Source organism: Neophocaena asiaeorientalis, unplaced genomic scaffold (genome assembly GCF_003031525.2).
Source record: "Neophocaena asiaeorientalis asiaeorientalis breed wild unplaced genomic scaffold, Neophocaena_asiaeorientalis_V1.1 scaffold150, whole genome shotgun sequence".
NCBI lineage: Eukaryota > Metazoa > Chordata > Mammalia > Artiodactyla > Phocoenidae > Neophocaena > Neophocaena asiaeorientalis.
Genome location: NW_020176571.1, coordinates 360,195 through 377,238, shown reverse-complemented (window position 1 = coordinate 377,238; position 17,044 = coordinate 360,195). Strand labels below are relative to the sequence as shown.

General features: G+C 50.6%; 1 protein-coding gene across 2 annotated transcripts in view; it reads left to right on the top strand.

Annotated features, from left to right (window-relative positions):
• BCL2L13 (BCL2 like 13) overlaps positions 1-11,570 on the top strand; it is a 64,583-nt gene extending 53,013 nt beyond the window's left edge. For both annotated transcript variants that reach the window (XM_024733415.1, XM_024733414.1), the window contains one exon: positions 9,457-11,570. In XM_024733415.1, coding sequence (XP_024589183.1) covers positions 9,457-10,206 — 750 coding nt within the window. In that variant the 3' untranslated portion in view covers positions 10,207-11,570. The remainder of the gene's footprint in view (positions 1-9,456) is intronic.
• The last annotated feature ends 5,474 nt before the right edge of the window (positions 11,571-17,044 follow it).

Below are 17,044 nucleotides of genomic sequence, written 5' to 3'. Positions count from 1 at the left end.
CTGAGGATTCGACCTAACATTTCAGCTAAATTTTCTTTGGTAAACATTTTAACGATTGCTAGGTTTTCCTCTTACAATATCAATCACAGATGGTTTATAAATGATGTGTGTGTGTTTAGTATGAAATACTACTCAAAACAGTCATAGGTCATATATTTTCAAGAAGAAATTAAACCAGTTGTGAGCAGGAAAAAGCTATATCAAGATCATATATAGAACGAAAATAAAACAGAAAAGAGGAATAAGAACAGGGGAAAAAATTACAGTTGTAAAGGTGTTGGTTCGGAAATGTTCTGTTTTTTTTTTTAATTTTATTTATTTGGCTGCGTTGGGTCTTCGCTGCTGCACGCGGGCTTTCTCTAGTTGTGGCGCACAGGGGCTACTCTTCATTGCAGTGCGTGGGCTACTCATTGCGGTGGCTTCTCTTGTTGCAGAGCATGGGCTCTAGGCGCGCGGGCTTCAGTAGTTGTGGCTCGCGGGCTCTAGAGCGCAGGCTCAGTAGTTGTGGCGCACGGGCTTAGCTGTTCCGCAGCCCGTGGGATCTTCCCGGAGCAGGGCTCGAACCCGTGTCCCCTGCATTGGCAGGCAGATTCGTAACCAGTGCGCCACCAGGGAAGTCCCTGAAATGTTCTATTATTATACAAGATAATCAGTCACCAAGCTGAGGATATTTTCTTTCATCAGCATATCAGCTTTGTTTCCTCTGTGAATTCCGCACACAGGATGAGTGGTCACTTGGTCCACGGGGACACTGAAGCACTCATGACGTGGCCCCTGTACCAGATCAGCTTGCTCACTTGCTTTAGGGACACTTTTCTTGAATGTTTCCCCTCCCAAAAGAAACCCATCCAAAATACAGTAAACCTTCTCAGAATTAAGGATGGTATCAAGCTCAAGTGCACAGCCAAGGTCCTTGTCAGGTTTTTCCAGGTAGCAGTGGGTTGTTTCCAGGGCCCCCAGCCCCTCTCCTGACCCTCAGTGGCACAGCAGACACACAGATGAGCACGTCTTCCGTGAACATTCCTCTCCTCTTACCACTCAAGAAAGCTGCACCTTTTAGGTTTTGGTACTTAAATGGTTTGAACGGTTCTCTTGTCATCTTTTCCTTCTCTTTGTCTGATAGTGGAATGTACCGTTTCTGCAGTTGAAACTCCCCTGTGACGAGGAAGCAGTGTAAACGCCTGGCGGCCGCGGGCAACAGCTAGAGGACCCGGCTGGTGGCTGCTCCCACTTGCCTCTGACGAGTGTCTGCATGGTCAGTTTACTCTTAACGCGTCTGTGTCTTTACGTGAAGCGAGTTTCTTAGACACAGCAGACAGTCGGATCTTATTTTTTCATCCAGTCTGACAATGTCTTTCTTGTAGTTGGTGTGTTTAGACTATTGATGTTCAAAGTAATTATTATTATTATTTTTTAAATTATTTATTTTTATTTTTGGCTGCACGTGGGCTTTCTCTGGTTGTGGCAAGCGGGGTCTACTCTTCGCTGCAGTGCATGGGCCTCTCACTGCAGTGGCCTCTCTTTGTGCAGAGCACGGGCTCTACGTGTGCAGGCCCCAGCAGTCGTGGCACACGGGCTCAGTAGTTGTGGCCTGCGGTCTCCAGAGTACAGGCTCAGCAGCTGTGGTGCCCAGGCTTAGCTGCTCCACAGCATGTGGGATCCTCCCAGACCAGGGCTCAAACCCGTGTCCCCTGCATAGGCAGGCAGACTCCCAGCCAATGCGCCACCAGGGAAGCCCCAAAGTAATTATTGATGTAATTAGATGAATATCTATCATATTTGTCATTGTTTTCTACGTGTTGCCCTTATTCTTCGTTCCACTTTTTCTCCCCCACTCTTTTTCTGCCTTTTGTGGTTTTAATTGAGGATATGTTTCCATTTTCTCTCCTTTCTTGGCATGTCCATTACATTTCTCTTTTTACCTCTTTAAGTGGTTGCCCTACAGTTTGCCATACACATTTACAGCTAATCCAAGTCCACTTTCAGGTAACGCTGTACTGCTTCACGCGCGCTGTGCGTGAGTGCGTACCTTGTAAGGGCATCCCTTGTGTCATTGCTGTCATTCATGCCACTTGTATAAGCACACATAATCAAATACATGGTTGCTGCTATTACTTGGAGCAGCTGTTATCTGGAAGATCAGTTAAGAATAAGAAAAATAAGTTTTTATTCTCCCTTCACCTACTTCTTCCTCAGTGGCCTCTCTTTCTCTGTGTAGATCTGCGTTTCTGACTTACATCATTATCCTTCTCTAAAGAACCTCTTTTAACATTTCTTACAAGGCATGTCTACTAGCAATTCCTTCAATTTTTGCTTGTCTGAGAAAATCTTTATTTCTCCTGTGTGTGTGTGTGTGTGTGTGTGTGTGTGTGGTGTGTTTGTGAATAGTTTACTTTATTGAGATATAATTCACAGCCACACAGTCACCCATATGAAGTGTAGAATTCAGTGGGTTTTTGTATATTCTTACTTGTACAACTTAATACATTTCTTTTTAAGATCACATGTCTTGCCTTAATTTTTATTTTTCTTTCTTTTTTTAATATCTTTATTGGAGTATAATTGCTTTACAATGTTGTGTTAGTTTCTGCTGTACAACAAAGTGAATCAGCTATATGCATACATATATCCCCATATCCCCTCCCTCTTAAGCCTCCCTCCCACTCTCCCTATCCCACCCTTGTAGGCGGTCACAAAGCACCGAGCTGATCTCCCTGTGCTATGCGGCTGCTTCCCGCTAGCTGTTTTACGTTTGGTAGTGCATATATGTCCATGCCACTCTCTCACTTCGTCCCGGCTTACCCTTCCCCGTCAAGTCTGTTCTCTATGTCTGCGTCTTTATTCCTGCCCTGCCCCTAGGTTCATCAGTACCATTTGTTTAGATTCCATATATATGTGTTAGCATGCGGTATTTATTTTTCTCTTTCTGACTTACTTCACTCTGTATGACAGACTCTAGGTCCATCCACCTCTTCGCAGATAACTCAGTTTCGTTTCTTTTTATGGCTGAGTAATACTCCACTGTATATATGAGCCACATCTTCTTTACCCATTCATCTGTCGATGGACACTTAGGTTGCTTCCATGTCCTGGCTATTGTAAATAGACCTGCAATGAACATTGTGGTACATGACTCTTTGAGTTATGGTTTTCTCAGGGTATATGCCCAGTAGTGGGATTGCTGGGTCATATGGTAGTTCTATTTTTAGTTTTTTAAGGAACCTCCATACTGTTCTCCATAGTGGCTGTAGCAATTTACATTCCCATCAACAGTGCAGGAGGGTTCCCTGTTCTCCACACCCTCTCCTTCATTTTCGAAGGATAACTTCTCAGGAACAGAATTCTAGGTCAGTAGGTTTTTTCTCCCGACGCTTTCAATATTCCCCTCCACTCTCTTCTTGCTTGCTTGGTTTCTGATGAGAAGCTAGATGTAATTCTTACCTTTGTTCCTCTCTAGGTAAGATACTTTTTCCTCTGACTTGTCAAGAATCTTTTGTTTGCCTCTGATTTCTGTAATTTGAGGATGACATGCTTGGGTGCAGTTCTTCGGACACTTACTGTACTTGGTGTTCTCTGAGCTTCCTGAATCTGTGGTTTGCTGTCTGACGTTAATTTAGGGACATTCTTAGTCATTATTGTTACAGATATTTTTCTCCTGTTCCTTTCTCTCTTCTCCTTCCGTGCTCCAGGTGTGTGTGTTACACCTCGCGTAGTTGTCCCACAGTCCTTGGATGCCCTGTTGTTTTCTTTCCCCCGTCTTTGTTGTCTTTGCCTTTCAGTTTGGGATGTTTCTATCGAGACATCTTCAAGCTAAGAGGTTCTTTCCTCTGCAGTGTGGAATCTAATAATAAGCCCATCAAAGGCATTCTTCATGGGAATTCCCTGGTGGTCCAGTGGTTAGGACCGGCGCTTTCACTGCCAGGGCCTGGGTTCAATCCCTGGTTGGGGAATTAAGGTCCTGCAAGCTGCTCGGCATGGCCAAGAAAGGGGGGGCATTCTTCATTTCTGTTCCAGTGGTGGTGTTTTTGAATCTCTAGCATTTTTTTCTTTTTGGTTCTTAGGATTTCCATCTCTGCTGACATTGCCCATCTGTTCTTGTGTGCCGTCTACTTTATCCATTAGAGCCCTCAGCAAATTAATCACAGTTGTGTTAAATTCCTGATCGATAGTTCCAGCATCCCTACCACGTCTGGTTCTGATACTTGCTCCCTCTTTTCAAATGTGTGCGTGTTTTTCTTCTCCCTTTGGTTTGCCTTGTCATTTTTTCTGGATAGCCAGACATGATGTCCTGGGTAAAAGGTAAATAGGCCTCAGTGACGTGGTGGCGAGGTGTGTGGCGGGCGCGTTGGAGTCCTGTGACTAGGCTCTGTGGGTGAGCCTGTGCCCCCCGTGAATTTGGCCAGAGTTTCTGTGTCTCTCTTCTCCTTTACGTGGGGCAGGACTGGAAGGTTGAAGTGGGCTGCCGGCGAGTGTTTCCCTTCCTCTTGGGCAGTTAGGCTATGGTTAACTGGTTCCCCCTGAGGGCACAGCTTGTCAGGAAGATCAGGGCTCATTTTCCCCCTCGCCCAGGAGCAGGGAGCCAGGGGGGTAGAGGTGAACCTCAGAATTGCAGGGCCTCCCTGGGACTGGTCCCCCGGTGACCCGCAGCCCCGCCCATCCCTCTCCAGCCTCGGGACAGCGGTTTGCCCTGTGGCATCACCTCTTTTCTCTTACAGTCTTTGAGATTTCTGGTCATTCAGCTTCTTAACCCACTTCGGGGTGGAGTGGAGACGTCCAAGTCCTTCCACGGGGAAGCTGCAAGTCCCATGGAAGGTTTTGCTTCTCAGTTTTGCGCACACTGAGCCCCCAGCGCTCCTGTTACAGTGTCGGTTTTCTACCCAGTAACCCTTAGCTGATTGTGGATGCTGTGCCCTCCGCTAGGCGCTGCCACCCAGAAGCTGAGTAAAATGGGCCCTCCTTGGGCTCAGGGCAGGGCGGGGTGGCATGTTCTGTGCTGTGAGGTGGCTGTGTTACGGGGCTCGGACAGGAGGAGGCCGGGGTCGCTGGGGCGCAGTCAGGAGCACATGTCCGCTGGCGGCCAGCTTTCCGGAGAGAGAAGTGGAGAGTGACTGTCTGCTACTGTTGGTACTGGGACTGCAGGGTAGCGGGGGTGTGTGTGTGCACGCACGCTTGTTTGCTTGCCTTCTACCTTATTTTTTCCCTGGCCAGAGTGTGGGAGTTGAGATTGGAATCACAATTTGTTTGTGGCCCCAGCTCTGCCAAATATTAGCCCTGAGTTTTGGGGGGAATTCATTTAACTTCGCTGAGCCTCAGTTTCATCAATTACAGTACGGAAGAGCAGCTTCTGTAGCTCAAAAAAATGATGGTGTGAGAAAGTGTTCTGTGAAAACATTACATTTTTACAAATATCAGCTTTTCAGATGTGTCCCTAAGAGTGTGTGTTTTTCCGCTTCTCGAGTCTGAAGTTTCCTTCGAGTTTTGGTGCTGACTGTCTTTGCCGGGCAGCAGTCAGGCACAGCCGGGTATGAGCCGGGACAGCCCAGCTCCCGCTGCTAGTAGGCCTGCGAGCCCGCAAGGGGCCACCGTGAGGCGGGCTTCTCCTGGGTTTTCTCCTGCGGCATGTGCTAACCTAAATACTTACTGTGAAACATTTAGATTACATGAAAGGTTACTGGGGGAAATGTCATCTGTAATAATATTAAATAGTTTGAATAAAATTAATTTTGGGGGCTTCCCTGGTGGCGCAGTGGTTGGGAGTCCTCCTGCCGATGCAGGGGACGCGGGTTCATGACCCGGTCCGGGAGGATCCCAGTTGCCGCGGAGCAGCTGGGCCCCTGAGCCGTGGCCGCTGAGCCTGCGCGTCCGGAGCCTGTGCTCCGCAACGGGAGAGGCCACAGCAGTGAGAGGCCCGCGTACCAAAAATAAATAAATAAATAAAATTTTGTCTATATTTTCCGACTTGAAGCTTCTCAACTCTGTTTTAAGAACTGCAGACCTCAAAAAGTTTATGTTTGTTTTCATCAAGGACGTTTGAAGACTGTCTCTTGGGAACTTTTAGGTCAGAACTGGTTAGAACAGAGTGTGGGAGGTGACACATAGTTTGTGATCTAAAATCAGTTAAGTGGGTTTTGCAGCTGAAGTAGTTTCAGTGTAGTGAGGGTTTGGTTTAGTGTTTCGTGAGATCTGTTTATTTTATGTGTGGGTGCGTGTGTACTGCACTGGGTTTAAAATGTATTCTTTGTGGTCTTGGTCATCACATGAGGTGGAAAGTTACTTCTCTGAGTCTCTCTCACAGTATTTTCTTTGGGGTTTTTTGTTGTTTTTGTTTTATTTTTATTTTTTTGGCTGCGCCTCAAGGCTTGTGGGTCTTCGTTCCCCGACCAGGGAGCGAACCCGGGCCCTTGGTGGTGAAAGTGTGGAGTTTTGACCACTGGACCACCAGGGAATTCCCTCTCTTTTCTTATTTTAGGTTAATAGCGATCTAAGAGGCATTTGGTCGTTAGTACCCTGTTTGACTGAATGTAGAGAAGCAAGGTATCTGTGTTTGTCTTTTCCGGTGAATACTTGAGAGAGAGATCGTAATGATACGGGTTGGCTGGTACACGCCAGGGGACGTGGGTCTCTGAGTTACCAGGGAGTGGGGTCTTGGGAGTCGGCCCCGGTGTCCTCGGCTGGAACAGTTAAGTTCATTGGCCGCTGTGACCCTGCGTGTGAAACACTGCTTGAAGTGGCAGAATAATTTGTAACTGGCGTGAGCCAGAACAAAACTCGAAGCAAATGTGGTTAATACAGACGTGGTGAAGCACTGCTGCACTCTTTGAAATGGTTCTTTGAGTGATCTCCAAGCGGTTTTTACTTCGTTCCTACCACTAAAACCAAGGTTATGCTTACATTTTATCTTACGTTTATTCTACAAGAGTCCCTTTACCTCCATATTTGTTTCCTCTCTACTTCCCTTTTTCTTTGAAGGGTTTCATGAACACATCTTTGTGTATTTGCTTGACGAAAACACCAAGAATAACCTTTTCCGTTTGCTTCTTGCTGTAAACTGAGGAAAAAGCACCAGTGTGGAAGTCTGGGGTTGGGGGGAGCCTTGGGCTCGAGCTAACGTTAGGGGAGCACAGTTGACGAAAGCGTGGGCCCTGCAGGTAAACGGCCTGGTTAGATCCAGTCCCAGCTTTGGACTTCAGGCCAATTACTTACCCATCTCAGTTGCTTTAGTTTCCTTATCTGTGAAAGTGAAATGAATTAATTTCAGTAAAATCTTCAAAAGGACACTGGCGTCCATTTCTCACAGCAGCTGAGGGACCTTGGGCAAGTTACCTCATCTCACTGGGCTTCATGTGTTTAAACAAAACATAGTTTTCTGATTCTTTGTACATATTTATTTACTTATTGGCCGTGCCGTGCGGCTTGCAGGATCTAGTTCCCCGGCCAAGGATTGGCAGTGAGGGTGTGGAGTCCCAACCACCAGACCTCCAGGGAGTTCCCCCTTCATGCATATTTAAACTCTAGTTGGTCCCAATCCGTTTTTTATTTTTGAGCCCTTGAAGTTACTCCTTTCTGTTTTTTGTATCAGTGGGACTAAAGAGATAGCTGTTTCCAGCAATACACATATTTTGTGCTAAAAATTATTTAAATTGTTGGACTGGATCTAAGGCTGGCTGTAGATGTTAGTCCCCTGATGTGCTAAGTTTTAGGTAAAGTATTACCCAAAACAGTGCTTTATCTTTTATTGAAAGCCTAGTCTTCATTAATGACAGTAATTGTCAAGAGAGAGGCCTCTATTTTTATATTTTTGCTTCAGATGACCAGGAGTGAAAGTCTCAATGGTCATCTATTCTTTCTTTAAAACTTCTTACTAAAAGCACAAAATTTTTGGTGAATCGTCATTAAAATAATCACGTCCCAAATACAGAAACAAGTCGTAAGGCAGAGAGCCCGTGACAGCAAGGAGAGATGCAACTAAGACTGACTGGCTTTGGGGCCATATCGCCCCCCAGAGTTGTCGCTTGACAACCGTGTTGATCCAGTATCTTGGTTGGATGCAGAAGTCTTCCAGATACGGGCTGAAGAATGTTCTGACTCTCAGCTCTGAGCTGTTAAAGATAAAGAGAACAGTAGTTCTACGCTAAATTCTGTTGTAGTTTGTTAACTTTTCCCTCGTTTCTTCACGATGCAACTTGTGAAATTTCCATTTCACTTGTTTTGGCTTCGAGCCCTAAATAAAAAGTAGCAAAGGTCTCCTTTCTGAGGATTAAAAATTTTACCTGTTTTATTATGGTTCCTTTGTTTTGCTTTTGCTTTTTAAATCAGTTCTTGCTGTTGGAGGTTCTGTTTTTAGCCCTTGGTGGAGTTCCCACTGGTGAGCGCGTGGATCTCTCTGACCCTCAGGCCCTCGGCTGCGGACGTGAGTCTAAGGATAGGGGACACAGGGACCATATTGCTCATCTCCAGACAACTCGAGTGTGACCGGATCACAGAGCAGAACTGCTCTGCTTCGTATAAACGGCACCGTAACCACAAAGTAGAGTGGGAACTGGTTTGCTTGCATATGCTCCACAGACTCCGTAGCATCTGTGGGCGTCGTCCAGACTCTGGGTGACTTCCCGTCTGTCTCCGCCACGAACCTCCTGGTCCCCGTGTGTCCCCTGCCTTAGGGCTGCCGGTGTCGCGGTGAAACGTGTGCCTCCTGTGTCGGTCTTCATGTCTAGATGGTGAATTTGTCAAGAACCAAAATTGAGTCGTGTTCTTCCTTGTGACCGGAGCTGACACAGCCCCCGCAGGGAGCCTGGAGCGCCCGTGGCCGTGTCGCTGCTGTGTGGCTCCCGCCGCCAGGAGGGCGGGAGGCCTGCGTCCCCCGCACCCTCCCCATCGTCGGGGCGGCTTCATCTGTGACCGAGTGGCCGATGACCGTTCCCTTGCCGTTGAGTCAGGGCCGTGGCGTCTGCTGCCGGCACCTCCCTGGTCGCGGCAGGCTGCTTCCCGTCCCCGGCTGATGTTTCTGGGCCTCTGCTGGGCGGTGGCTCTTCCCCGCTCCTCACACGTCCCTCCGCCAGGCTCCCGCACCTCCCCAGCTGCCAGCAAAGCACGTCCTTCCCTGTCTGGGCTCCTGACGGCACCAGCCCGGCCGAGCGATAGATCCCTAGGGCACAAGCTGCCTGCCTTTTTCTCCGCTGTGTTGCATTATTTATTGCATTAAATGTGTATAAATTGATTAGAATATAAATCAGCTTTTTGCTTTTTCAGCTTTGAAGAAACTGGTCAGAGGATCGTCTTGTTAAAAATTCTTCCCCTGTGTTGGTCTACAAGCAAACACGTTCAGTCCAAAAACTGTAGGTTTAAACAGTGCATTTATCCCTGGAAGTTCAGTTTAGGAAAGGGGCTGCCTCCAGATTTACATTTACTTTAGGTCTGTTTCCCCTTCTTTGCACTGACCGCCCCCTCATCTCCTAGGGCGCTGTCTTTGCCCTGGAGCCAGAGGACGAGGAGCGCCCCGCGGGCGCCGCGGAGGACAGCAACGACATCTACATCCTGCCCAGTGGCGGCTCCACGCTCGCCAGCCCCCCGGAGTCTCCGACGACCGCGACGGCGTCCTGGCAGGCCGAGGGCTTCCCCGTGTCGCTGTCCAGCAGCCAGAGCTGGCGCACTGAGAGCCCACCGGTGTCCCTGGGTCCCGAGTCGTGGCAGCAGGTCACAGTGGACCCCGAAGAAGTCAAGAGCTTGGACAGCAACGGGGCTGGAGAGAAGAGTGAGAACAACTCCTCCAACTCTGACATCGTGCACGTGGAGAAGGAGGAGATTCCCGAGGGCGCGGAGGCGGCGGCCGTGGCGGCCCCTGCCCTGATGGCGGCCGGGGAGCCTGGTCCCGAGGGGTCGGCAGGCCAGCCAGCCAGTCCCACGACATCTCTGTTCGTGGAACTCGCCCAAGAAGAGGCGGGAGCGGCCGCGTCCGGAGCTGCCGAACTGGAGCAGGAGGGGGTCCTGCTGCTAGAGCCCCCGGTGGAGCCCCCAGCAGCCCCGCCGGGCAGAGGGCAGGTGGCCCGCGGGTGGGGGGAGCTGGGCGCAGGGCCCTCCCCGGGCGGCCCCGAGGAGGCTGGCCCACCGCCCGAGGGCAAGTCCCTCCTGCTCCTCGGGGGGGCAGCCGCCGCTGTTGCCATCCTGGCGGTGGCAGTTGGGGTGGCACTGGCTCTGAGAAGGAAGTAGATTTTTCGGAGAGAGAACACAAAAAGGTGTAAGGTTTTAGTTGTGTCAACTGGACTGGAGCGGCCAGAAGCTAGCTGGACATCCCTTGGACACTCCAGGGTCAGGAGGACTTGGGTCCGCAGGGCAGGGGGCCGACCCACGTGTTAGGGCTTGAGCTGGAGGCTGCGCACAGTGGTCTGATTGGAGGTCCCAGGCCTGGGCGCCTGCTAGGTTCAGGGTCTTGTGTGTAAAGTGCCCCCCGCCTGGCGTCCACAGCCCCTGGGTAGTTCCCGGGCCTGGGGCCTGTGCCCTGTAGGGTGCGCAGCCTCCGCCCACCAGCCCTGTAGCCCCACCCCACTTGTCTCCCCGTGTTGCCAAACGTCCCCCGGGGATAACGTCATCCCGTGAGAGCCACAGTCCAGAGCGAGAGGGTCCCCATGGGGGCGCCTGGGGGGCAGACCCCAGGCAGGAGGGCGTGGCTGTGGGCCCCTCGGCTGCTGGCGCGCTCCTGCCTGGAGTCTCTCAGCTCCTCTGTTCTTCCCGCCCTCAGTCCCGCAGCCCAGGTGCTCTGCTGGGTCTCAGCCGCCTCTCAGGTACTGCCCTGCCCGCCTCGCCCCAGGGTGCCCCGAGGCCCCATGCAGAGGGCTCGCCCGATGCTTCCCGCAGTTCCCCTTGTAAAGATGCTGCCTTTAGTCTTTAAACGTACAAGATGGAAGAGACCTGGGGCCCCTGTCCGTTTCCGCGGGGCAAGTTTGTCTCCGCGTCGGAAGCTGGAGGGTGGCTTAGCTGGCCTATCGAGGTTGCTCGCAGCCCTTTTGTCTGTGGGCACCCTTGAGCCAACGGGGCCTCGCCAGCCGGCAGCGTCTCTCTTGCTGGGCATCGCTGTCCGTGACCTGGACTAGCGGGATTCCCAGGTTCTGGCCTCAGCCTCCTTCCCAGTCAGGCCGCTCCTCGGCGGTCTCTTGCCAGGTGATAAGGGTTTCCACACGTGGGCTTACAGACCAGGGAATCATAACCCGCATTCAGTACACGAAGTCTCCTAAATATCACTGAAGTAAAAAGCAGGGAGGAGAGGCTGCCCTTGAGGTTTCTCGCTTGGCTTCAGAGTTCCATAACGGAGGCTTACACTGAGCTCACGGCGCAAATGCCAGAGTGACAAACCGTAATGATCACGGTCAGCACGTGCCCGTGGAGACTCAGCGTAGCCTCATCCGCTGACCGCATCCCTCACGGGGGACCGTGTCTCATCATGCCTGAGGTCAGTGTCATGGATGGGGACACACGTGCTTGAGACAGGTCATCTCAGATTTATCCTAGTAAATGTAACAGGTTACTTTTTAAATCCTGAAATTTGTAATAAAATCACTTTATCCTGATCACCCAAACTTGATGTTCTAAATGTGCTTTATTTGTTTTAATTTATTTTTTTAAATTAAATATTCTTCCTAAAGCGATACTGTTTAGAAGTTGGTCAGAAAGGTCTGGAATGTGTGTGTCTGTGCAGCTTTACCAGGCAGTGTATCGTGCGTTCTGAGTTTTTGTGTCTCGTTGGGGAGGGATGTTGGTCAGGGTCTTGGTGTCCTTCACTGAGGAGCCAGAGGTGAGGGAAGTGGGGGTTTTCCTCATGTGTTCCGACTGCAGCACTGGTGCTTTGTAGGGGAAGAGCGAACTGCTGAGTTGTCTTCATTCTCTTACCTTTTATGATAGAATATTCTCTTTCCAGTGTTTACATGTAAACTTTGGATCCTCAAGCCCATTGGCTGAACGCACTGAAGCACTAACAGGAGCCGGTTCGTTTCTGAGCTGCTGGCGGGAGGGCGGCTGGCGGGAGGTCTGCGCTGCGGAGGCTGTCTGCGTTCTCCACGGCGGAGGGGTAAGGCGGGGCCACGCTTTACTCAGCAGTGACCCAGACAGCGTGGCCTTCAAGCACGGGGTTCCCGAGTGATAGGAGGACCTCAGCGTCCCCTCTGGTTGCGGACAGGAGGAGGGAGCGCCTAGTAAGGACTGTGGTGGTAGCGGCTCCCATGTTTTACTGTGACGTTAAAAACTGCTTCTCAGCTGCGCACCCCCTCTTTGGTGGGACTGGAACATCTGAGTCTAAGGTAGAGGGAGGGTGATGGTGGGACGCAGGTGTGGAACTCAGACTCGTCACCCTCGTTTGAACTGCTGTGTTGGTAGGTCCTGCAGAACTCTTAACTGCTGTATTGAATGTAATGATTTCTGATCACTTGGCAAAAGCCACTGAAGGTTTCTTGAGAAAAATACCAGGATTAAAGAATGCTAGTTTATGTTCTCTGGAGTAAAGTGGTGACAACTCCAGGGCCTCAGAAACCAGTCAGTCCCAGTGTGCCTTACGGCCATCAGCACCGCCCCCAGAGAGCCTTCTAGATGAAAAGCCATCTGCTGACCATCTGGTTCCCAGAGGCTGATCCTCCGCTCGCCTGTTCTCTCTCCCTGGGTGTGAACCGCCCCTGTTCATTTCCCATAGAAATTCACTTCTTCAGGCTCTTGCTGATTCCTGCTAATATAAAAGCTGTGCCTGTTCCTTGCCTTTTCCCTGAAGGCTTGGCATGGGGACAAATGTCATACCCGTAGAATTTTTAAATTATTTTAAGAGATGTTTTGTAGAAATGAAAGGTATTGTAGGTAAGATTTTTTTCCCCCTCTTCTCTTAATTTCTTACATCTGTTTACACAAACTTTCCTTACCAAGAATTTGACGTGGTCATTTCATCAAGAGGGGCTGTCTGGTCACTTTGTAGAAACAGCTTCTAGCCTCTGGACCAGTTCCACGCAGGCAGTATCTCGTGTCAAGTCTCAGCAACACCTGATGCCAGGAGAATGTGTCCTCTTCCCCAGAGGACCAGGATCTGTCCTTGATGGAGCCCCCCTGTTCTCCACTCCCCGCAAGGGTCGGCTGTGAGCTGGGCTTGAGTTCAGGGAGCGTCTCTTTTCCTTTCCCTAAACAAGGGTGGTCGTTATCGTCTCAGCAGAGGGGCTGAGCGGTCACAACACGCCAGGGGCTGTCGGAGGGCCTCCCTCATCACGCTTCCCCTTCGCACCCCCTTGGGGTCACTACTATCCTGAAGGCGTCTGGCATCTGTGCGGCAGGCGACAGTCAGAGCTTCTGACTCAGGTCTAGGGCTTCCCCGGCATCTCCCATCCTTGTAACCTGCAGAGGTACCGGCAGGTACCCTGTCCCGCGTGGGGCGGCCCGTGCCCCGGGGAGGCTGCGGTTGGGCAGGTGCTGAGCCAGCTCCGTGGGACTGCACGCAGGAGCCAAGGTTTCCTCAGTCTGTCCCAGCTGCTCACCGCACGAGGGGCCTCTCCCAACATGGACCTGGCGCCTGGCGGTTCCAGAGCCGCCCCGCTGGACTAGGGTCTCCTTGGCTTCCTTGGGTGGTGTGGGGGACAGGTGCCTGTCTGTGCCCCGCGCCCACTCGGACACAGGCACGTCTTGGGAGCTGACGCTGGGAGCGCGACCTAATCGGGAAGTCAGTTGCTGAAGTGTTGATCCGCATCTCCCCTTCCTTCGCACAAGATAATTATTCCACTGTCCCGTCTACACCGCAAGCGCTGCTATAGCCCAGGGGGCTGTTCCCCAGGCGTCCGCAGCGCCGCCAATCCCGCCGCCCCTCATGGCCACACCGCACCCTCCCGCGAGCTATTTAGAGCAAGTGTTGGCCTCCTTCCCCAGGGAGAGCCAGGAGGTGGGCCCCTCCCTGCTGCGTCTGGACGGCGGTTTCTGGTGAGAGAACTGGGTTCTTGGTTCTTGGTCGGCGCCGAAGGAAGTGACAACTTACTGTCTTCCTAGACCTGCTGTGCTCTCCTTGCTGTCACGCTTGTTCATTTCCTTCTTCAGGTTAAAAGTGCCTCTTTCTACCTGACTTGTTCCTTGGCTGCGGTCTGCGTATTATGGATTCTGATGCTATCATCCCTCCTAAGGCCTGTGGTGAAACGGTCACCGTGGTAACACCCTCTTCCTGTGCGAGGTCCCTCTGCTCGCCCGCACAGCTGGCTTGTGGGTTATTCCGGCTCCGCTTGCCTTCATCACTGGCCTTCTGTGCTCGCTGGGGGAATGCAGCAAAGCGCAGCTCTGTGAATGGCGCTCTGTTGCAGGCGGCGCTGGGAGCAGACACCAGAGGATGTAATGAAATGAGCCTTGAAGACACTGATGTTCACACAGCAAGCCCCTGCCTCGACTCGGGAGGGCTGCCTCCAGACCATCAGCCTTGTCATCTTACATACGTACCTATGTGGTTTGACTGCAGGTTCTGAACCGCTAGCAACACCCAAAGGCCCACTCGCACAGCTGGTGAACTTGCTGAATAAAAGCGGCTCCGGGGCTGCAGCCCCGAGAAGCAGCCCAGCAGGAGCCGGTCTGAGTACACCGGATGGGTCTCTGGACTTTCAGTGATGCCGAGCACCTTTTGTTCTCTTAACCATCACTTAATTCAAATACTTAAAAAGCAGGATGAAACGTTCTCTTAATTAAAAACATCTCAATTCTGTCCACGAGAGTTGTGATGTAAAATGCACCAATTTCCAGCATGTACCCGAGTCCTGGTAGCCAGGATGTGCTCAAGGCTGGAATCTCTGTATGACGCTGGCTTGGGGAGAAGAGCGGTCATCTTGCTTTATGACCAAGAAAGTATATCTGACTTGGTCTGGAAAAACTGACACCAAAACATGTATAAACTGCATTAAAACGGTGGCTTACTGTATTAATGTACGCAAAACAGTGGCAGGTAAAGATGCTGTGACAAATTATTTATTTACCTACTTACTGCACCACACGGCGCGCGGGATCTTAGTTCCCCAACCAAGGATCAAACCCGTGGCCCTGCAGTGGGAGCGTGGACTCTTAACCACTGGACCGCCCGGGAGGTCCCTGAAAAATTTAAAGTATTGTAAGAGATAGTCTGGGATTATTCGGTGCTTTAGAGCTCCTTTCTCTTCCATTAGTTTATAGAGTTGACTACTTGAGTTTAAATTGCTCCTGGGCCGGGAAGAAAGTATCTCCCTGCTGAGACACATTGTACTGACTGATCCCTGTGCGATTCACCCTGTTTCCACGGTGACATGAACCCTTTAAATCTAGAAGATTGTTTCCAGAGGCACAGCCACACCTACTTGCTTTTAGGACTTGCAGCATTCTGCAGGTGTCAGCCTGAGACCCAGCCCTGGGGTGCTGTGTTCGATGCTGATCCACGGAGTCATTTTTCTTTTCTGGTAAGTTTCACCTCAGGGCACAGGGAAGTGGTTTCAGTGAGAACGTATTTATCAGGACTTAATTACTCGTGTCCGAGTTGTCCTTCCCCAGAGCATCATGGTCACGGTAACAAGGCGTTTCTGTTACTGGTGATGTGAGACCTGGACCCTACCCACCATTGAACTTGGACACAGACCAACCCTAGTAAACACTCAGCGCTCGGAACAGACCGGGCTGTGTTGCTTCTAACAGTAAGTACTCTGGTTTACTCTGGTGCTAAGTGATTGCGTTTTGTTATTGTATTCTTTTTTTTTCAAATTTTATTGGACTATAGTGTTTTGTTTTGTTTAACTTTATTTTTGGCTGCATCGGGTCTTAGTTGCCCCGTGACATGTGGGATCTTAGTTCCCCGACCAGGGATCGAACCTGCATCCCCTGCACTGGAAGGCAGATTCTTAACCACTGGACCACCAGGGAAGTCCCTGTTATTACTTGTATACCGACTGTGTGTCTAGAAAAGGGAGCCACCACAAATGCTGTCTAACCGCTCTTTCACCTTATATGCCTAGAGACCTTTTCTCTCCATAAGCAGCTTCATAGGTGCAGATGAGCTGGGGGCACGGCTGACGATGAAAGTGTAAGACTCTTCACAGACATGCCCCACAGGACAGATGCAGTAGCTTCTCCAGTAGCTTAAAATTTTTATCAAAACCTTGACTTCTTGGAAAGAGAAAAGGGTGCGTTTAGTTACATGATTTTGGAAACTGGTTGACATAGGCCTTGAAATTACCTCCACGTCTTTTAAATGCCTGTGGTTCCTGACTCAAGTAAAAGGAATTCACAGTGAAAAAGTCAAACACACAAAAGTCTGATTTTCCTGTTAAACGTTCGAGTCCAGAACCTCTTGTGCTGCTTGGTTTCTAAACAGGAAGACCGAGTGCGCCTGAGCCAGCGGGGCCAGGGTCACCCTGAGCCGGGACGGAGCCACGATGCTGCTGGCCAGAAACCGGTCACCCACAGTGGGCCAGCGGGGCGCCGTGGGGCTGGTATGGGCCACTGACTGATTCTGGACCGGGTGCCCTACATCAACGGCAAGTTCAAGGAAGACGATTAATTAAACCCATCCCCTTGGACCCCTCCGGTATCTGGTGGTGCTGCCTTCTTCCATCTGCATCTGGAATGGCCCGGGCTCTTGGGATGAACCTCGAGGAAATACACGGTGAGAGATTTCCTGTGTTGGTGGAATTAGCTTTGGTATGTGAACACACACAGCATTAAACCTCTCTATGAAACCTAAAAAAAAAAAAAAAAGACTGCACTTCCTTACTATGAAGGTGTCCCTGTTTTGAGGGGAATTTATCACTTGTAAGAGGCCCATACATTCCCTCTCCAATCCCTGGTCCCCTCACACTTGGCACTGCCTGTGGTAACACCACCACCACCAAGGGTGCGCTTTTTTTTTTTTGCTGCACTGCACGGTATGCAGGATCTTGGTTTTCTGACCAGGGATCAAACCTGCACCCCTGCAGTGGAAGCACGGAGTCTTAACCACTGGACTGCCAGGAAAGTCCCAAGTGGGTTTTTTTAAAAAACAAAAAAACATTGTGTGTTCTTTTTCTTCTGCCTTTTATTTGTCAACCTGCTTTCA